The 18,616-nt window shown below is 41.4% G+C and overlaps 1 protein-coding gene across 10 annotated transcripts in view; it reads left to right on the forward strand.

Annotated features, from left to right (window-relative positions):
* NIN (ninein) overlaps positions 1 to 18,616 on the forward strand; it is a 109,021-nt gene that overhangs the window by 12,656 nt on the left and 77,749 nt on the right. For all 10 annotated transcript variants that reach the window (XM_050796855.1, XM_050796863.1, XM_050796858.1 and 7 more), the window contains one exon: positions 10,784 to 10,865. In XM_050796855.1, coding sequence (XP_050652812.1) covers positions 10,784 to 10,865 — 82 coding nt within the window. The remainder of the gene's footprint in view (positions 1 to 10,783; positions 10,866 to 18,616) is intronic.

Here is an 18,616-nt window from a genome sequence, read left to right on the forward strand (position 1 = left end):
ATACCTCTCTATCTCCTTTATTAGAAATCAGGACATGAAGCTAATTTGCCTTGGTTTTGTTGAAATATTTAGTTATATCCAGTGTTTTTCTTTGTTTATTTTTTGTTGTTGTTGTTGTTGTTGTTTTTTATAGACAGTCTCGCTGTCACCCAGGCCACCCCGGCCACTGTGCAGTGGCGCAATCTTGGCTCACTGCCAGCTCCGCCTCCCGGGTTCATGTCATTCTCCTGCCTCAGCCTCCCGAATAGCTGGGACTACAGGCACCTGCCACCACACCCGGCTAATATTTTTAGTAGAGACGGGGTTTCACCGTGTTAGCCAGGATGGTCTCGATCTCCTGACCTCGTGATCCGCCCGTCTCGGCCTCCCAAAGTGCTGGGATTACAGGCATGAGCCACCGCGCCTGGCCATATCCAGTTTTAAAAATGCATTCTTGGCCAGGCACGGTGACTCACGCCTGTAATCCCAGCACTTTGGAAGGCTGAGGCGGGTGGATTGCCTGAGCTCAGGAGTTCGAGAGCAGCCTGGGCAACACAGTGAAGCCCCGTCTCTACTAAAAATACAAAAAATTAGCCGGCGTGGCAGTGGGCGCCGGTAATCCCAGCTACTCGGGAGGCTGAGGCAGGAGAATCGCTTGCTTGGGAGGCGAAGGTTGCAGTGAACCGAGATGGCGCCATTATTCTCCAGCCTGGCGACAGAGCGAGACTCCGTTTCAAAAAAAACATTCTTTCCTTACACAATATACCAACTTTGAGACAAAACAGCCCCCTGAAGTTCTGAAGAGTTTCATTGCTATATTCTTAAAATGAATTTGGATGCTGAAATACGTTATGTCCCTGGCACACTTTAAAGTGAGAATAAGCCTCCAGGCAGCAGAAATCACCATTGGTTTCTAGAGTACCATAGATATATCGACTTTGGTAATCAAAGACGTGTTGAAATTTTTAGTATTAAAATTTAATAGCTGTACAAATATATATAACTCAATTCTCTTACATTTCTGAAAGGGTTTGAAGTTCTTTGATAAATTTCTTGATTAATTTCAGGTGGTGGATTTGTTTCCAACTCGAAAGCTTTTTAAGATTTCTTTTTCTTATATACATTTTAATCATTTGAAGTGTAAATCGAAAATGGAGAAGAACTTTCTTGTAGTGCTTCTTTGGACTTGTTCTCTGTATGCAAAATTACATTCAATATTAACTGCCATTAGTTTGTAATAGTGGTCCTGCTGATGGGGTTGTCATTATATAACTCAAACAAAAGTCAGACTGGTTGTCTCTGACTTGTGGAAGGGAGGCTAGGGAGACTTAAACCCGCGGAGGGAAATGGCCTATGCTGTGGGAGAGAAAAGATAGCTAGGAGGAGGTTTTTTGCATATGTAGACTTGGATCTAATCTCTAACTTTGAACTCCTAAGGGTCTGTGGTTTCCCATTTATAGACAAGAAGACCTGATTAGGAGACTGCTCAACTTGCTTTGACTCTGTATTAATGCTTTCTCATCAAACTCATTGCAGCATTAAGTGTGTGTTTGTGTACAGTACATCGCTGTGTCTGTCAGAGATGTTTAGTGTGACAGAGATCAAAAGGGAGAACTGCTGGGAAGGCCTGGACTCAGAACGGCAGGAACAAGTGCTAAATGACCATTCTCTTCTACCGACCTGGTTTCAGAATGTCTTATTTCTACGATTAGGGACGCTCATTAGATTTCATCATTATTTCATGGATACTTTTATGAGTAGCTTCCTGTCTGGACAGAGGGGACTTAAAGTTCTTCAGTATCTGCCTCAGATTTTAGACCTCAGAGTTCATCTGTCTGACAGAGAAACCTTGGCTTTTCCAAGGTCAGATGACTCATTTGAGTCAGTACCAGGATAGGATCCTAGATTTCCCAGCCCCTGCATTTGAATATGTATCTCCACAATTTCCTCAAACTCCAAATTTGCAAAAGTGAATCTCCATTCCCTCACCCTGCTCCCCAAACACTACCAACACCACATGAGGATAGTATATAGTTAGAGCACAGGCTTTGAAGTCAGTCCTGGATTCAGGTTCCCCTTCTTGTCACATTTGCTTTCCCTTTAACTTTTAAGCTCTGGGGTACATGTGCAGGATGTGCAGGTTTGTTACATAGGTAAATGTGTGCCATGGTGGTTTGCTGCACAGATCAACCCATCGCCCACGTATTAAGCCTGGCATCCATTAGCAATTTTTCCTGATGCTCTCCCTCCCCCACACCTCACAGGTCCAGTGTGTGCTGTTCCCCGCCTGCCCCCCAATCCCTACCAATTAGTCCCTGTGTTTTCATTGTTCACCTCCCACTTATTAGTGAGAATATGCGATGTTTGGTTTTCTGTTCCTGCTTTAGTTTGCTGAGGATAACGGCTCCCAGCTCCATCCATGTCTTGCAAAGGACATGATTTTGTGCGTTTTTGTTTTGTTTTGTTTTTTTGACATGGTGTCTTGCCCTGTCGCCCCAGACTGTAGTGCAATAGTGCGATCTCAGCTCACTGCAGCCTCTACCTCCTGGGTTCCAGCGATTCTGCTTCATCCTCCTGAGTAGCTGGGATTACAGGTGCGTGCCACCACGCCCAGCTAATTTTTTTGTGTCTTTAGTAGAGATGGGCTTTCTCCATGTTGGCCAGGCTGGTCTCGAACTCCTCATGATCCGCCCACCTTGGCCTCCCAAAGTGCTGGGATTACAGGCCTCAGCCACTATGCCAGGCCGATTTTGTCCCTTTTTGTGGCTGCATAGTATTCCATGGTATATATGTACCATATTTTCTTTATCCAGTCTATCACTGATGGGCATTTGGGTTGATTCAATGTCTTTACTGCTGTGAATAGTGCTGCAATGAACATATGCATGCATATATCTTTATAATATAATGACTTATATTCCTTTGGGTATATACTTAGTAATGGGATTCCTGGGTCTAATGGTATTCCTGCCTCTAGATCTTTGAGGAATCACCACACTATCTTCCACAATGGTTGAACTAATTTACGCTCCCACCAGCAACATAAAAGTGTTCCTTTTTCTCCACAACCTCACCAGCATCTATTGTTTCTGGACTATTTATTGATTGCCATTCTGACTGGTGTAAGATGGCATCTCATTGCGTTTCTCTAATGATCAGTGATGTTGAGCTTTTTTTCATGTTTGTTGGCTGTGTGAATGTCTACATTTGAGAAGTGCCTGTTCATGTCCTTTGCCCACTTTTTAATGGGGTTGTTTGTTTTTTTCTTGTAAATGTGTTTAAGTTCTTTGTAAACTCTGGATATTAGACTTTTGTCAGATGGATAGATTACAAAAATTTTCTCCCATTCTGTAGGTTGTCTGTTCACTCTGATGATAGATTATTTCGCTATGCAGAAGCTCTTTAGTTTAATTAGATCTCATTTGTCAATTTTTGCTTAGTTGCAATTGCTTTTGGCGTTTTTGTCATGAAATCTTTGCCCATGCCTATGTCCTGAATGGTGTTGCCTAGATTTTCTTCTAGGGTTTTTATAGTTTTGGGTTTTACATTTAAATCTTTAATCTACCTTGAGTTAATTTTTGTATAACGTGTAAGGAAGGGGTCCAGTTTCAATTTTTTGCATATAGCTAGCCAGTTCTCCTAGCACCATTTGTTAAATAGGGAATCATTTCCCCACTGCTTTTTTTGTCAGGTTTGTCAAAAATCAGATGGTTGTAGGTGTGCAGTCTTATTTCTGAGTTTTCTATTCTGTTCCATTGGTCTATGTGTCTGTTTTTCTATCAGAACCATGCTGTTTTGGTTACTGAAACTTCGTAGTACAGTTTGAAGTGGGTAGCATGATGCCTCCAGGTTTGTTCTTTTTGCTTAGGATTGTCTTGGCTATTTGGCTCTTGCCACTTTTTAACCATATGAACATGTTATCTTAAATACTCTGAGCCTCAGTTTTTTCATCAGTATAATGGGAAGACTATTTCTCTTACAAGAATGTGATGAAGGTGGACTGAGATTTGTGTGTATCAAAGGCTTATCATAGAGCCAAGGACACAGTTAACTTGCTGTATCTGGCTGTATGCTCCTTTCTCCTACCCTCTACACACCTAGAATGACTCTTTGATAAATAGTGACTCCCTAGTAATGATTTACCGGGAAACATGGTTAGAGTGAAAAGTAGATTTGCTAGAAGTTCCTCTTGCATGGTGGTGGTTTGAATTCATTTCCATCTGTAAATAGGATTCCTTGGATCAGTCTTGGAGTACAGCTTCATATAGTTGCTTTAGGTTTTATAAACCTACCTTTTAAAATAGCCTTTGCCTCTTTCTACATTATCTGCAGTAAATGAATATTGTTATAATATTACAATTTAATAGATGAATATTAAATACAGTAAAATTAAGTTAACAATTCAAGTTACAATAACCTGAATACTTGATTTAGAATAAAATAGAGGTGTATCTTTCATTACGAAACTGCCTCTTTTTTAGCCTATGTCATTTCTCTTTGCATAATACTGTAAGCACTTTCCTGTGCATTGACTTCTGATAAGTCCATATTTCTGTAGCCATTTCAATTAACACAATGTTTTGAATCTTCTTTCATTAATTTCTCTTTATATTAGTAAAGACAAACCTACTAAGTTTGTATTAGTTACATAGACCTTTGTGTCGTTTCATAAACTCACCTGGTTTAGAGCTAGCTTGAGTTCTCCCACCTGGGGTCTATTTCCAGTAGTGCCTGCACACATGAGGAAACTGCATTTGATCTCCACGATTGCACGAGATGGGTTTATGCAACATTAGTTTCCTTGTTCCACTTCCTGTTACAGGGTTTGTGTGTGTGTATGGTTTGAAGTTGTTTCTTGTGTGATGCTTAAGTTCTTTTTTTAAAAAAAGCAAACTGCATTTCTAAAAAAAGCATTCCTGTGAAATGTGGAGAGGAAAAGTGATGAGGTAAATTTCTCCCAAGAGGTGGTGACACATGACAGAAAATATCAGACTTGACCGGTCTTCCTCTTAATTTAGTTTAAATGTCATGTGTGGTTTTCATCAGTCGTGTAGTTTCCCCATTGCTGCAAACTGCCCTTTGAGGCATACAAGGTAGAGGAATGCTTGCAAAATGAATGGCAGCAATTATTATTCAAATGAAGAGGTACCAACCAGTGTATACACAACTCGGAAACTTGTTACCTTGTGAGACTTAATTGTATTGTATATGTGTGAAGATTTCTAATTTTTAACAAAATGCAGTAGTAAAGCTGCCTTGGAGGAGAAAAATGGTACTTAAAACTTTGCAGTTACTGAACATAGTTAGCCCACCGGTGGGGGGCGTTCATCAACATTTCAGTTCTGGATTGTGCCCTAAGGGGCTTTTCCACCACATCAGTGTTCATGAGCATTGATGGAAAATAGCAGTAGCCTCCTCCACAACAGAACTATCTCTTTGAAAGATGAGGCATTTACTGCTATTTAAATCCAAGGGCCCAGTGTCTACACTTGCAAGAAGGAAAATAAAGATCAATGCAAGACTTAAGCTGCTCTAATGGTTTGGACCAGCTGCTGTGTGGTGTGTGAATTTTCGGACTTTTTGTTGGGAAAAGAGGAATTCAACCAAGTAGACGTTATTGGGCTATGAAGAGCCTCTGAGTTAATAATCCTGTTTAATCTTTTGTAGAGCCCCTTTTCATCTAAAATGAGGCCGATTTACTACATCATAAGTAAATTTTGGAAACCTTTAATCTCTGTCTGTGAAGATTTTAGAGAATTCAAGCGTTGCAAAACTGTCCCTCTTTTCCTCCGTATTGGCCAAGTAGGACATGCTTGTTTATCAGAGGCCACTACCAGCTTTTGTCTCTCTCAGGCATATACCAGCTTCTATCTTGTAGTTACTAATAAACCTTCCTCTCTTTTTCCCCATTCTACCCTTCCACTTTCTGGAATCTATGGGGTAACTGATAAACTCCTTGAGGGCAGAGGTTATATGTCTTCTTGATCATGTATCTCCTGATCCTGCCTTATACCTGGTGTGTGCTTTACACCTGGTGGCTTCGTGTGAAGTTGAGGATTTGACTTCCAGCAGCAAGGGATTTCCCTGAGGGGTCAGACCAAGAGGGAAGTGGGCCTGAGCCAGGCAGGCTTGCTGGGCTCTGATGAGTCCGGTCAGAGGCCTGGTGCATGCCTTCTCTACCTCTCACCTTTCAATTTTGAGGTAGGGTCTCTGCCTTGACTGTGTCACATGGATATGGTGAGATTCAAATGACAAAATGTCTAGGAAAGACTGAACCTATGATAATACTGTCATTCATCTAGCATTATCCATGACCCACATTCATAAAAAAAAAACTTTTTTTTTTTTCAGAGACAGAGTCTCGCTCTTTCACCCAAGCTGGAGTGCAGTGGTGCTATCTCAGCTCACTGCAATCTCCACCTCCTGGGTTTAAGCGATTCTCCTGCCTCAGCCTCCCGAGTAGCTGGGACTACAGGCACCTGCCACCACGCCCAGCTATTTTTTTTTTTTTCAATTTTTTTTAGTAGAGATAGAATTTCACCGTGTTGCTAAGGCTGGTCTCAAACTCCTGAGCTCAGGCAACCTGCCCACTTCAGCCTCCCAAAGTGCTGGGATTACAGGTGTGAACCACCGCAAAAGCCCATAAAATTGTTTAATAGCTGGATCTTTTACCCCATTTAATGGTAGACCAAAAACAAAAAAGGTTGACCACTGGGGATTCAAAATTTTAGTTTTATCATATACAAGAGTGTATTAAACACAATTAGATTGTTCATGATCATTTCGAATCTCCTGACCCATGAGTTTTTCTTCTGTGTTATAAGAGTAATACCCTCAAGGCTGAGCGCGTTGGCTCACGCCTGTAATCCCAACACTGTGGGAGGCCGTGGCGGGTGGGTCATCTGAGGTCAGGAGTTCGAGACCAGCCTGGATAACATGGTGAAACCCTGTCTCTAGTGAAAATACAAAAAATTAGCCAGGTGTAGTGGCGGGCACCTGTAATCCCAGCTACTCCGGAGGCTGAGGCAGGAGAATTGCTTGAACCCAGGAGGCGGAGGTTGCAGTGAGCCAAGATTGCGCCACTGCACTCCAGCCTGAGCAACAAGAGCAAGACTCCATCTGAAAAAAAAAAAAAGTAATAGCTTCAGGATTCACTTAATGAATCCTTGCCTCAACACTAAGCATGGATACATGCCCCAACACCAAACAACCCCAGCCCTAATAAGTTTTTGAATACACATGTTGTCTTTTTTTATAGTTTATGTAGTTTTTAATAGAGTTTTAAAAATATGTTTGTAAAGTATAAGAAGTATTATACTTTATTTTTGTTTGAAGGAGGATAGTTAATGTCTTTCTTCAATCTCAATATGTCAATAATTGCTTCTTTTTATTTTTATGTTTTGAGATGGAGTCTTGCTATGTTATCAGGCTGGTCTCAAACTCCTGGCCTCAAGCAGTTCTCCGATTTCAGCCTCCCAAGTAGCTGGGATGACAGGTGCACGCCACCATACCTGGCTAATATGTTAATAATTACTCCTTGTACTTTTAGCTTGGAGTGCCCCTGTCTTTTATTTGCTGCTTCCAATCTAGTGAGTTGGGAAGCAGGATTATGCAGTTTATAATAATCAGGTAGAGTAGGAATGTAGAAATACTGAGCTGGTCCTGTGGCATTTTCTATGGGAAGAGTGCCTGGGCTTTATGGCACCTCCCTCAGCTTTTGACCCCCTGTGTTTCTTTCCTGGTTGTCTGCTGTACTCTAGATAGGTGAGGCTGTGAAATAAACTCCACATAAATGAAGGTTTTACTGTCTCAAAAGCTTGTGTATTTGTCATACCATATTTAAGGTGTACTTAGGCCTCATGTAAAGCTGGAAGTGTATTAGAATCAATTCCAGATTATAGATGTCTTTGTCATTTGTCAGGGAAAGTAAAATTGAGGTACATGGACTACTGAGTGACCTTCGAACAATGAATTGAACTATGTCAGGACCAAATTCAGGAAGGTGATTTCCAACGGCCTCCATCAAAACTTACACCTTTAGAAGACCCGGGGAGACCCACAGAGTCAAGTGTAAAGGATCTGAAATCCTCCAAACACCTTCCTTTTGAAAGAGAACCTTCTTTATGTTCAACTTGTAACTCTAGCAAGGAGAGACTTACATTTCATTCATATCCATTAATATGTCCCCTCCATTAATATCCTTAAAAGAGAGAAGAAACCTAGAGTTACAGGTCCCTAAATATAGCAAACTGGATCAGTTTCTCTGATGCTGGGCAACTCCACAGATCCCGGAGGAGAAGGCAGGCCCTCGGACCTCCCTGCTGCTGCCCCAACAACTCACCCTTGGCTATCTCGGTCTCTCTCATAGCCATTAGCTTTGCTTGAAAATACGACCCTGATTTTTTTTTTTTTTTTTTTTCTTTTGAGATAGTTTTGCTCTTGTCACTCAGACTGGAGTGCAGTGGCTCGACCTCGGCTCACAGCAACCTACGCCTCCTGAGTTCAAGCGATTCTCCTGCCTCAGCCTCACAAGTAGCTGAGATTACAGGTGTGCGCCACCATGCCCAGCTAATTTTTGTATTTTTGGTGGAGACAGGGTTTCACCATGTTGGCCAGGCGGGTCTCAAACTCCTGGCCTCAAGTGATCCACCTGTCTTGGCCTCCCAAAATGCTGGGATTACAGGTGTGAGCCACTGTGCCCGGCCATGGCCCTGATTCTTTATAAAAGTGATGGGAAGAGTCAATCACCCTTATTACTATACCTATTGGTACTATTAACTACCACTTGCTGGGTATCTTACAGTCCCAGGACATTCTTGATACTTTACCCAATTCTCATTTTATCTTCCTAACACAGGGAGGCAGTATTATAAATACCATAAAATACGTGCAGTGCTCTTAGCAGCTGCCTGGACTCTCTGTGACATTTCCTGAGACTGTGAGCATCGTGGCACAGGAACTTGTCACTCTCATTCACTACTGTGTCACCAGGGCCAAGTACAGTGCCTGGCATAGAGCAGCTGCTCAATAAATATTTATTGAATGAATAATAAATATCAGTTGTTAGATGTCCCCAGTTTTCCAGACAGACAAACTAAAGCTTGGAGAGGCTTTGTAACATCGCCAATTCACATCAGGCAGTGAAGGAAGAGCTAGGATTAGAGCCTGGACCCACCTGGCTGTAGAGCCTTTGTGTGTCCTCCTAACCCTGCTTCTGGCTGCTCTGAGAAGAATGAATGATTCTGTGGAAATTGATAGATGCCTGTCAAGTGGCCCTGAGTGCCAGAGCTCTTGAGTGTGTGATGTTTGTGAACTGGCTGATTGGGAAGCTGGCCTTGCCCATGTTAACTGGAGCCTATTTTTGACTCTGGGACAGTAGCAGGACCTGACCTCCCCTCCATCCCCCAGGCTGTTTGAATGTGAAACCTAATTAATGTAGCCTGCCTTTCCGCAATCTTTTACCCTTTCAAGGATTGTACCTCCCTGGATCTTTAGCAGGTGCCTGGTTTTCCTTGACAGGCTTCTGCTCTGGCTCCTTAGGTTATGTAGATTTTTTAAGTCTGTATAAAGGTAACTATGTGAGGTGATGTATATTTTAATTAGCTTGAATGTGGTAATTATTTCACATTGTATACATATATCATGCCATCAAGTTGTACACCTTAAATATATGCAATATAATCTAATGATTTCAGTAATTCCAATCAATCAAAACTAACATAGTAGAGAAATCACATATATTTTGGGGAGAATGTGGTAAATTGCAAGCAGATACAATTTCATGACATATAAATCTCAATGGATTCCTCTCTTGTTTTGATTTGCACAGATAAGACATGATATGATTTTTTGTCCACTGTTTCAATAACTAATGAAATTTGCTGCTTTTGTAAATTTGATTTGGAAGTTTATCTGTCACCTATATTAAACCTCTGGGCAGTGTTTTGTCATGACATCCAAAGAGACCCGTCCTGTAACAGTACAAATTACAAATTTACCAATTTTGCATTTACATGGGGGTTCTGTGTCAATAGGTGCCACATTATCAAACTAGAATTGTGATGAGAAGACCCAAGGTGAGATTACATACATTTAAGTTATAGAATATCCTTGGCCATAAAGAAAATGCTTTTACCTTTTCAACAAAGTCATATCCTAGTTCTGACTATTTACTTAAATAAAACTCAGGTTCTTTCCAACTTCAATCAAGATAACTCTATTTTTTAAGAATTCAGGGAAATACTTCTTAAGATTCTGTTATCCTTTGTGCATCTGCTATTGATTTTTGCTTATTTATGGAGTCATAGGGGTCTTGGGAAATAAATATTATATACCTTCCCCCAAGGAAGACTGTATTCAAGTCATCCTCAAAAGACAGCTTACTCCCTTCTAGAATATCTCAAGATATGGCCGCGTCTTTGGGACACCATTACATTGGATCATTTGCTTGGGAAGGCTTTTCTAATGTCTAGCCTAACATCTTTCTCTTCTGGTCTTGTTCAGAAAAATAAAAGGAACTAAGAGTTTAAAATATATCTTTTTCTAGGTGTATAAAGAGGATTTTGCTATATAACTTTTTTCCTTGGGGGTGAATAAATATTGATATGAGTGTTTATGGCACTAGGTGTCAAAATGATCAGCCTATTTTCCCTTCTGTCTTTAGAGAAATGAAAAAGGCAACAAATTGGGTTCTGACTCATTTCAAGGCTGTCAGGATGGGAAGAAAACAGTTCTGGTACCTTGTAGATAGGTTTGCATGCTTAGAGCTGTGGAAATTACTTTAAATCTATTTTTATTTTTTTAGGTACATTTTGACCAATTTAAAGAAGCATTAATACTCATCTTGTCCAGAACTCTATCAAATGAAGAACACTTTCAAGAACCAGGTAAGGGCACTCACTCTTCTTCTCTGCATTCCCCTTTAAAAGTTATCCAGGGAAGAATCTGGGGACCTTGAAGCATGTTTATGAAGGATTGGGGACATCTGCCTTTCACAGATTGAGCAGTTATTTTCAGTGACTTCTCTTCAATATTATCAAAAGCTTTGCAGCTGTTGAACACTAAAATGAGACTTCTCTACTACAGCAGCATAGTATTATGGAGAAAATAATTGGATTGTTTCTAGGCAATATGTCAGATGGTGTGGCAATAACTCATTCTTGGAATGAGTAGAGTGAAGCTGAATGGTAACTGCTTTCATCCTTATTTCCTTTTAAGTGGAAGGATATGATTTGGGGAAATTTTTTCCCGAAGGTAGAAGAGTGGCCAGTGTAGAGATAATTTTACTTAGTCGTAGTGAGTGGATAATGCTCTACTATAGACATTATCATATTACATTATAATTATCTGTCTCCTCCTCTCAAGTGATAATTCCTTGAGGACCATGCTGTTCATTTTTGTATTCCCAGTGCCTAGAAGAATGCTTAGCATGTAGTAAGTATTCAATGAACGTTTCAAAATAAAAGACTTAATATTGTATTTCACTGATTTTCTTCTAAGCACCATAGGTTGTAAGACACATTGTTATTTCCTGTATCTAAAAACAAAAATTGTTGCCAATTGTAATGTAAAATGACATTAATGGTAAATTTTCATTTCAGAGTTTCTGGTGTGTGTGTAGGGGGGTGTCTTCAAATCAATGAAATATGGTAGATGTATAAAGGGGAGTCTAAACACTGTGGAAATTTGTATTACAGTACAGTCTGGTTTTATCAAATTAGTGGTTGCCGGGGTAGGGATAGGAGTTGACTACAAAGGGGCATGAAGGAATCTGGGGGACAATGAAACTTTTATATCTTCATGGTGCTAGTAGTTACAGGATTGTGTGAGTTTTTCCAACCCAGAGACTTGTGCAATAAAAGGATTAAATTTACTCTGTGTAAATTATGCCTCAATAAACCCTACTTTAAAAAAGAGAACATCAAAAATATGTCCAGTTTTGAAACTGAGGATAAATCGTTAACATTTTGTCACTACAAGGAGTCATTCGGTGTGACCTATTTAGGTGAGGCACAGATGGAAACTCATTTCTCACCCTTACTGGGTGATCTAGTTCTTCATCCTGCCCTCTGAAGTGCTCTAGATTTGTGTTGTGTGGATGGACCCTACCTTTAGCAATGTTTTAGATTCTGGATTGAGTGTCCCCCTTTTTCGGTAATGGTGACACCCCTAGCAATGTTATTCTTAACTCTGACCCTTGATAGAGCTCTTTAGAAGCCCCCAGTGAGCCTGAGGGAGGTTATTGCATTCTTGAAATTTTCCAGACAAACATTGGCGTTTCCACAGGTGACCACTGCTAGAACATGGACTTTTGTTTTTTCATGTGGTCTCATTTTATTAGTGTTTTCACTTTTTTAAGGTTGTCTGTCATGTTGATAACAATGGTGCAACATCTGGGGGGCCTGAGACATCTGGGGGGCCTGAATAGAGCTATGGTGATATCACCACCAGGGTAGATATTAGCTAACATGAGCATAGGTCATATAAGCATAAATTCAGGATTCTGTGTCCTGATAATGTGCTTTTATGTGGATTTGGAACCAGCCATCCTGCTGCTAATCCACATGATCCTCCTGCTGCCATTTCTTCAAAACCCGTACTGTCGCTGTCACCTGCAAGAAACTTATCATAATAAATATACAGATTTATAGTGACTACAGATGTGAAGAGTCCTCACCCAGAGTTGTACATTGCTGGGATCCAAGCAGTAGGATAGGCTAGACCAAGCTTGTCCAACCCACGGCCCACGGGCTGCATGTGGCCCGGGACAGTTTTGAATGCGGCCCAACACAAATTTGTAAACTTTCTTAAAACATTATACATTTATGCATGGACCTTTATTTTTTTTTCTAGCTCATCAGCTATCGTTAGTGTTAGTGTATTTTATGTGTGGCCCAAGACAATTATTCTTCCAGTGTGGCCCAGGGAAGCCAAAAGATTGGACATCCTTGAGCTAGACAATGGCTGGTTGAGCTTGGTCACAGCCAGGAAGTAAAATTGATAAATCTAGCTCCAGATGGTGGTTTCATAGTTATGTGTCTGCCTCACTGCTATGCAGGCAAAGATCATAATTTGGACAAGTCTTCCAGGACGACACATGGAAGGGATTTTTCTAGTTTTGCTGTGTGCTCCATCCTTTGAGTAGGCAGTAAGTCTTCGTCTCAAAACTGCCCCACGTCAATGTAATGCAGCAGAAAAGTACTTATTGATAGCATTTCTTGTAGCATTTATGACTTCCCTAACATTTGTCCTGGCAGGATAAAATCTAGGATTGAGCCTGCGCTTTGAGACATGAGTCAGCTTTTCCTCCCACATTCCCTGCTTTGTTCCTGAGCATCTCTGCTTTTTCTGTCTTTTGCCAATTTCTCCTTGGCCCCTCCAGTTGTTCGTGGGGATCATGCAATTCTTTCCACTCAGACATTCTTCCACCCACTCTAAAATGTGACTCTTAGCCAGGCATGGTGGCTCACGCCTCTAATCCCAGCACTTTAGGAAGCCGAGGCGGGCAGATCATTTGAGGTCAGAAGTTCGAGACCAGCCTGGCCAACATGATGAAACCCCATCTCTACTGAAAATACAAAAAATTAGCCAGGTGTGGTGGCAGGCACCTGTAGTACCAGCTACTCAGAAGGCTGATGCAGGAGAATTGCGTGAACCCAGGAGGCAGAGGTTGCAGTGAACCAAAATCACACCTCTGCACTTCATCCTGGGTGACAGAGTGAGACTCCATCTCAAAAAAAAAAAAAAAAAAAAAAAATGTGACTCTGCCCTGCTGCAGGCAGACTGGTTTGGCTGGGCAGAGACAGAGGAAGTAGGATCAGGATTTGAATGCAGTACATCAAGAGGCCACCTTCATTTACGTCTCTCTCTCCCTTTATGGAAGTAACTATCCCTTAAATCATAGATCATAGCATGTTTAGGGCTGGAGAGAACCCTGCCATTTCATCCATGAGCAAATAGAGGCCCAAAGAGGTACGTAGCTTAATTGAAGTCTTACAGCTAGTGGCGAGGAGGGTGCTTACACTATATCACCAAGGGATGTGATTCAAGGAGGCTTTAGGTTGAGGATTTTAGCTTTCAGATGGGTGAGCCAGTCCTCAGTCACTGCAACCTGGCCAAAAGGGTCTGACAAGTGGCCAGAGGCAGCAAGGAGGAATGCACAAAAAGCAAGTTTCACCTGATCGTTAGGGATGACAGGGATGCGTGTGTCCTCTGCATTATTTGGCTGGTCATGCTTAGCTCATCTTAGAAGGGACCAGGTCTGTGTTTTTGTTTTTCTATCGCCCAGGCTGGAGTGCAGTGGTGCGATCTTGGCTCACTGTAACCTCCGCCTCCCGGGTTCAAGCAATTCTGTGCCTCAGCCTCCTGGGTAGCTGGGATTACAAGCGCCCACCACCACGCCCGGCTAATTTTTTTGTATTTTTAGTAGAGATGGGGTTTCACCATTTTGGCCATGCTGGTCTTGAACTCCTGACCTTGTGATCCACCCGCCTCGGCCTCCCAAAGTGATGGGATTACAGGTGTGAGTCACTGCGCCCGGGCAGGTCTGTGTTATTTTTGTCTTGCCTTTTTGAAATCAATGGAGATGGTAGTCTTTGAGATAAAAGGTTACCTTTACACTATAGAAGGAGACTGAAAATAATAGGGGGGCCATAGTGCACAGCCTTGGAAACCAAGAGGGTCATGAATTGATATTTTATAACACCAAAGCTTTTTATAAATATCAGATATTGTACCAGACTCTAATATAGAAAAGTCAGCTTGATTTAATAGAGCCACCCTTGAGTGAGGAGTTAGGAAATGCTGGTTCTGTCCCTCTAATCAGATGATCTTATATATCATGACCTTAGTGGTCTTTGGTCACCTCGTATGTGAAAGTGGTTGTGCTGAAAAAATACATAAAATCCCTTTCAGCTCCAAGATTTGATTGTGTCGCCTCTTAATATCTAAATGGCATTATCCATATCTGTGAAAAATGCTAGCCTTGTGTTTCTGTAAGATTTTACTTAACATTCATTGAAACTATAAAGTTCTTCTTCCTAAGGACAAGTGCATAGTATATCTCATGTTTTTATAGCCTCCTAATAAAAGGCAATTGTATACAAATTCTATGGAAACAAAGCTCCATGGGATTTGAGAGGAGATGAAATGAAGTTGTTATTTCCATAGTCTTGGGCTCTGCCATTTGTAACTCCTCCAAGGTACAGTTCTTTATTTTTAGAATCAGGAGATATGGACTAGATTATTTTCAGCATCTTTTTAACTCAGATATTTATAATTCTAAGACTCTTAGAGTTTTTCCCCTAAAAAGCAATTTTTATAATAACAACAACACAGTGAAAAATATTGAAATTCAAATAAAGGCAGAAAAATGAATTGGGATGTAGGGAGTCTTTTGTAAATTCCAAACTGATTAGCATTGCCAGTGGCATAATTCTCTCATATCTATGTGTACAATTTAATTTTTAAATTGTTTTTCTGGAATAGGAGAGGGGCAACAACTTAATTATTAGCTTTTTATTCAATTTGCCGTGGCTTTGGATTATAGGATTTTTGTAATGGAAATGCTGGCAGAAGCTCCAAGCTACATGGCATCAACATGCCAGCTGGATCCTGTCTCCAGAGATTTTGTCCTCGTTTGATGCATCTTGCATTAGATTTCTGTTCTTTAGTAGATGTTAGCATAATGCAGGAAGCCCTTTCTTCCTTGATGTGATTCATTGGAAACGTCTCTTTGTTTATTTGTGGCAAAAACTCAGGTTTGAAAAAGCCAACTCATTAAAAAATAGGACCAGGCATTGTTTTGGTGCAGATGATTGTTTTATTGTAACAGACCTTCCTAATTTCAAGGACTGCCACAATTGTAATTATTTTCTTTATATTTTGAAGAAGTGATACATACAGTTAACAGACATTTTTTCACTTACTCAGCAATTGTGCCTTGAATCAGGTCTTATAGCCTGTCACTGGGCTAGCTGTTGATTTCGGTGATTGAAGAGTCGTGTTTATAACTATGTTCAGAGGCCTTGGGGTAGGCACTGAAGTCGGGCTGAAGTCCCTGATTTTAGGCGGTATTACACACAGATGGCCCAAAGGCTTGTTCTGTTGTCCTCTCTTGGTTAAGTAAGATAAGTAATAACTTAGTCCCTGTTCTGTTGGCGTCAATGAAATGCTAACAGTGAGGACCAGAAGTTTTCTCCAAGAATTAAAAGCAAAACAGGCTGGGCACGTTGGCTCACACCTATAATCCCAGCACTTTGAGAGGCTGAGATAGGTGGATCACCTGTGGTCAGGAGTTCGAAATCAGCCTGACCAACATGGTGAAACCCCGTCTCTACTAAAAATACAAAAATTAGCTGGACATGGTGGCAGGGGCATGCAATCTCAGCTACTCGGGAGGCTGAGGCAGGAGAATCACTTGAACCCGGAAGGCAGAGGTTGCAGTGAGCTGAGATGGTGCCACTGCACTCCAGCCTGGGTGACAGAGTGAGACTGTCTCAAAAAAAAAGACCGGGTGCAGTGGCTGACGCCTGTAATCCCAGCACTTTGGGAGGTCGAGGCGGGCGGATCACGAGGTCAGAAGTTCAAGACCAATGTGACCAACATGATGAAACCCCGTCTCCACTAAAGAATACAAAAATTAGCTGGGAGTGGTGGTGCACACTTGTAATCCCAGCTACTCAGGAGGCTGAGGCAGGAGAATCGCTTGAACCCAGGAGGCGGAGGTTGCAGTGAGCTGAGATTGCACCAATGCACTCCAGCTTAGGCAACAAGAACGAAACTCCATTTCAAAAAAAACCAAAAGCAAACCATTACCACCACCAGTGCCAACAACAACAACAAAAGAGGATATTAGGATTGTGTTTATAATCCTGAAATTGGAAACACCTATGCCTACTGATGTTTTGTAAAATGATAGAACCTTTCTAGGATTACATAAGATAATAGGCACCAAGAACTATAATAACGCTTTTGGCTAATCCATGCTACTCTCAGATTTTATGCTATGTACATAATTATAGATGTACATAAAAATGTGTGTATAAGGTTAGTCATTTAAAATAGTGACAAAATATATATGTCGGGCATCCCTAATCCAAAAATATGAAATGCTCCAAAATCCAAAACTTTAAGCACCAACGTGATACTCAAAAGAAATGCTCATTGGAGCATTTCAGATTTCAGAGTTTGAGATTTGGGATGTTCAACTGATACACTTGAGATTTTCTAAAATCTGAAAAAGTCTGAAATCTGAAACACTTCTTTCCGATCGCAAGCCTTTCAGATAGTGGATACTCAGCCTGTATAAAGCGAGTGAAGAAATTGGACAGTGTATTCATACGCAAATCATGATCAATCTATGTAATCAGTGACTAAGTAGCTATTAAACTGTGCTATGAAAGAATACTTATTTATGTGGTAAATTTACTAAGGGTAAAAGGCAACTTAAAAATATTGTATATGTGCAAGACATGCTCATATCATTTAAAATTAAATAGGACTGGTGAGAATTTTGATAATGAAACAGTTTACTTGGGAGTTGTGTCTGAGATATATGTGTGTGTGTGTGTGTGTGTATCTTGTGTGGAGTTTCCAGGAGAGAGTAGTTGGGGAGGGAGGTGCTAATGCCCTTCCAAGCAGCTACCTTGGAAAGGGCTTAGTGCACACAGAAGTGTGGTGAGGCTGCTTACTGGTGATGGCCCTAGAGGCAGGGAGTGCACTGGGAAGCAAAAGGAATGGCAGATCATGTCAGAAAGCTTTTGCTGATGGCTTTTTAATGTTTAACCTTTCTTGGCCTCCTCTTCTCCCTTCCCATCCTTGAGACATTCCCCTCCCCACTCCCTTGTTTCTACTTGTTTCTCTTGTTCCACTCCAGCTCACCTCTCCCCTCCTCCTCCTCAGTCTCCTACTCCACCCTTTCCCTTCCTGGTGGTCCTCCCACATCTATATCTCTCGCTCCCCTTCCCTACCCCTCCTTAGGCCTCTAGGTCCCTATTATCTCCTGTTTCCCCACCCACTTCTTTCCCTCTCTTGGTCTCAGTCTCTGTCTCATTCTCTCTCCATATCTGTCTCTCTCTGTCAGTCTCCATTGGTCTCTGTCTGTGTTTTTCTTGGTCTTAGTCTTGCCTTGGATTCTCTTCCCTTCTCTTATTTAAAATCAGGCGTGGGTTTGCGTTTTCACTGTGTAATCCCTGTGTGATGGTGCATTCAGCAAAGGCAAGGAGGTGGGATGCAGAATGGGGCTGGGTGAGGCTCATTTGCTGCATGACTGCCTTTTCCCGAGAAAGCTTCTTGGGGATGCTGTCCTTGAGGTTTGCGCATGCTTCCTTTTTTACCTTTCCTTTTCAAACGATTTCAGCACTCCTGTGAGCTCAGCAGCAATGTAACATGAACATGGGCCTCCTGTGCTGAGGTTCTTTGGATGGGGGTGGTGTCTCTGGGAATGATTTCCCAGGCTCGCTAAATGGGTCAGGAAGGGACATAGAAAGCAAAGTCCTATGCGAGCAATTCCAAAATGAGAATACCAGCACCCTAAGGACAGGGTTTTCTTCTTCAACCTTGGAAATGGCCTCAGGTCATTTTGGGAACAGGGAATTTTTTTTATTCCAAAAAAGTGATAAAATATCCATCTTATTCC

This window comes from Macaca thibetana, chromosome 7, assembly GCF_024542745.1.
Source record: "Macaca thibetana thibetana isolate TM-01 chromosome 7, ASM2454274v1, whole genome shotgun sequence".
Lineage (NCBI taxonomy): Eukaryota > Metazoa > Chordata > Mammalia > Primates > Cercopithecidae > Macaca > Macaca thibetana.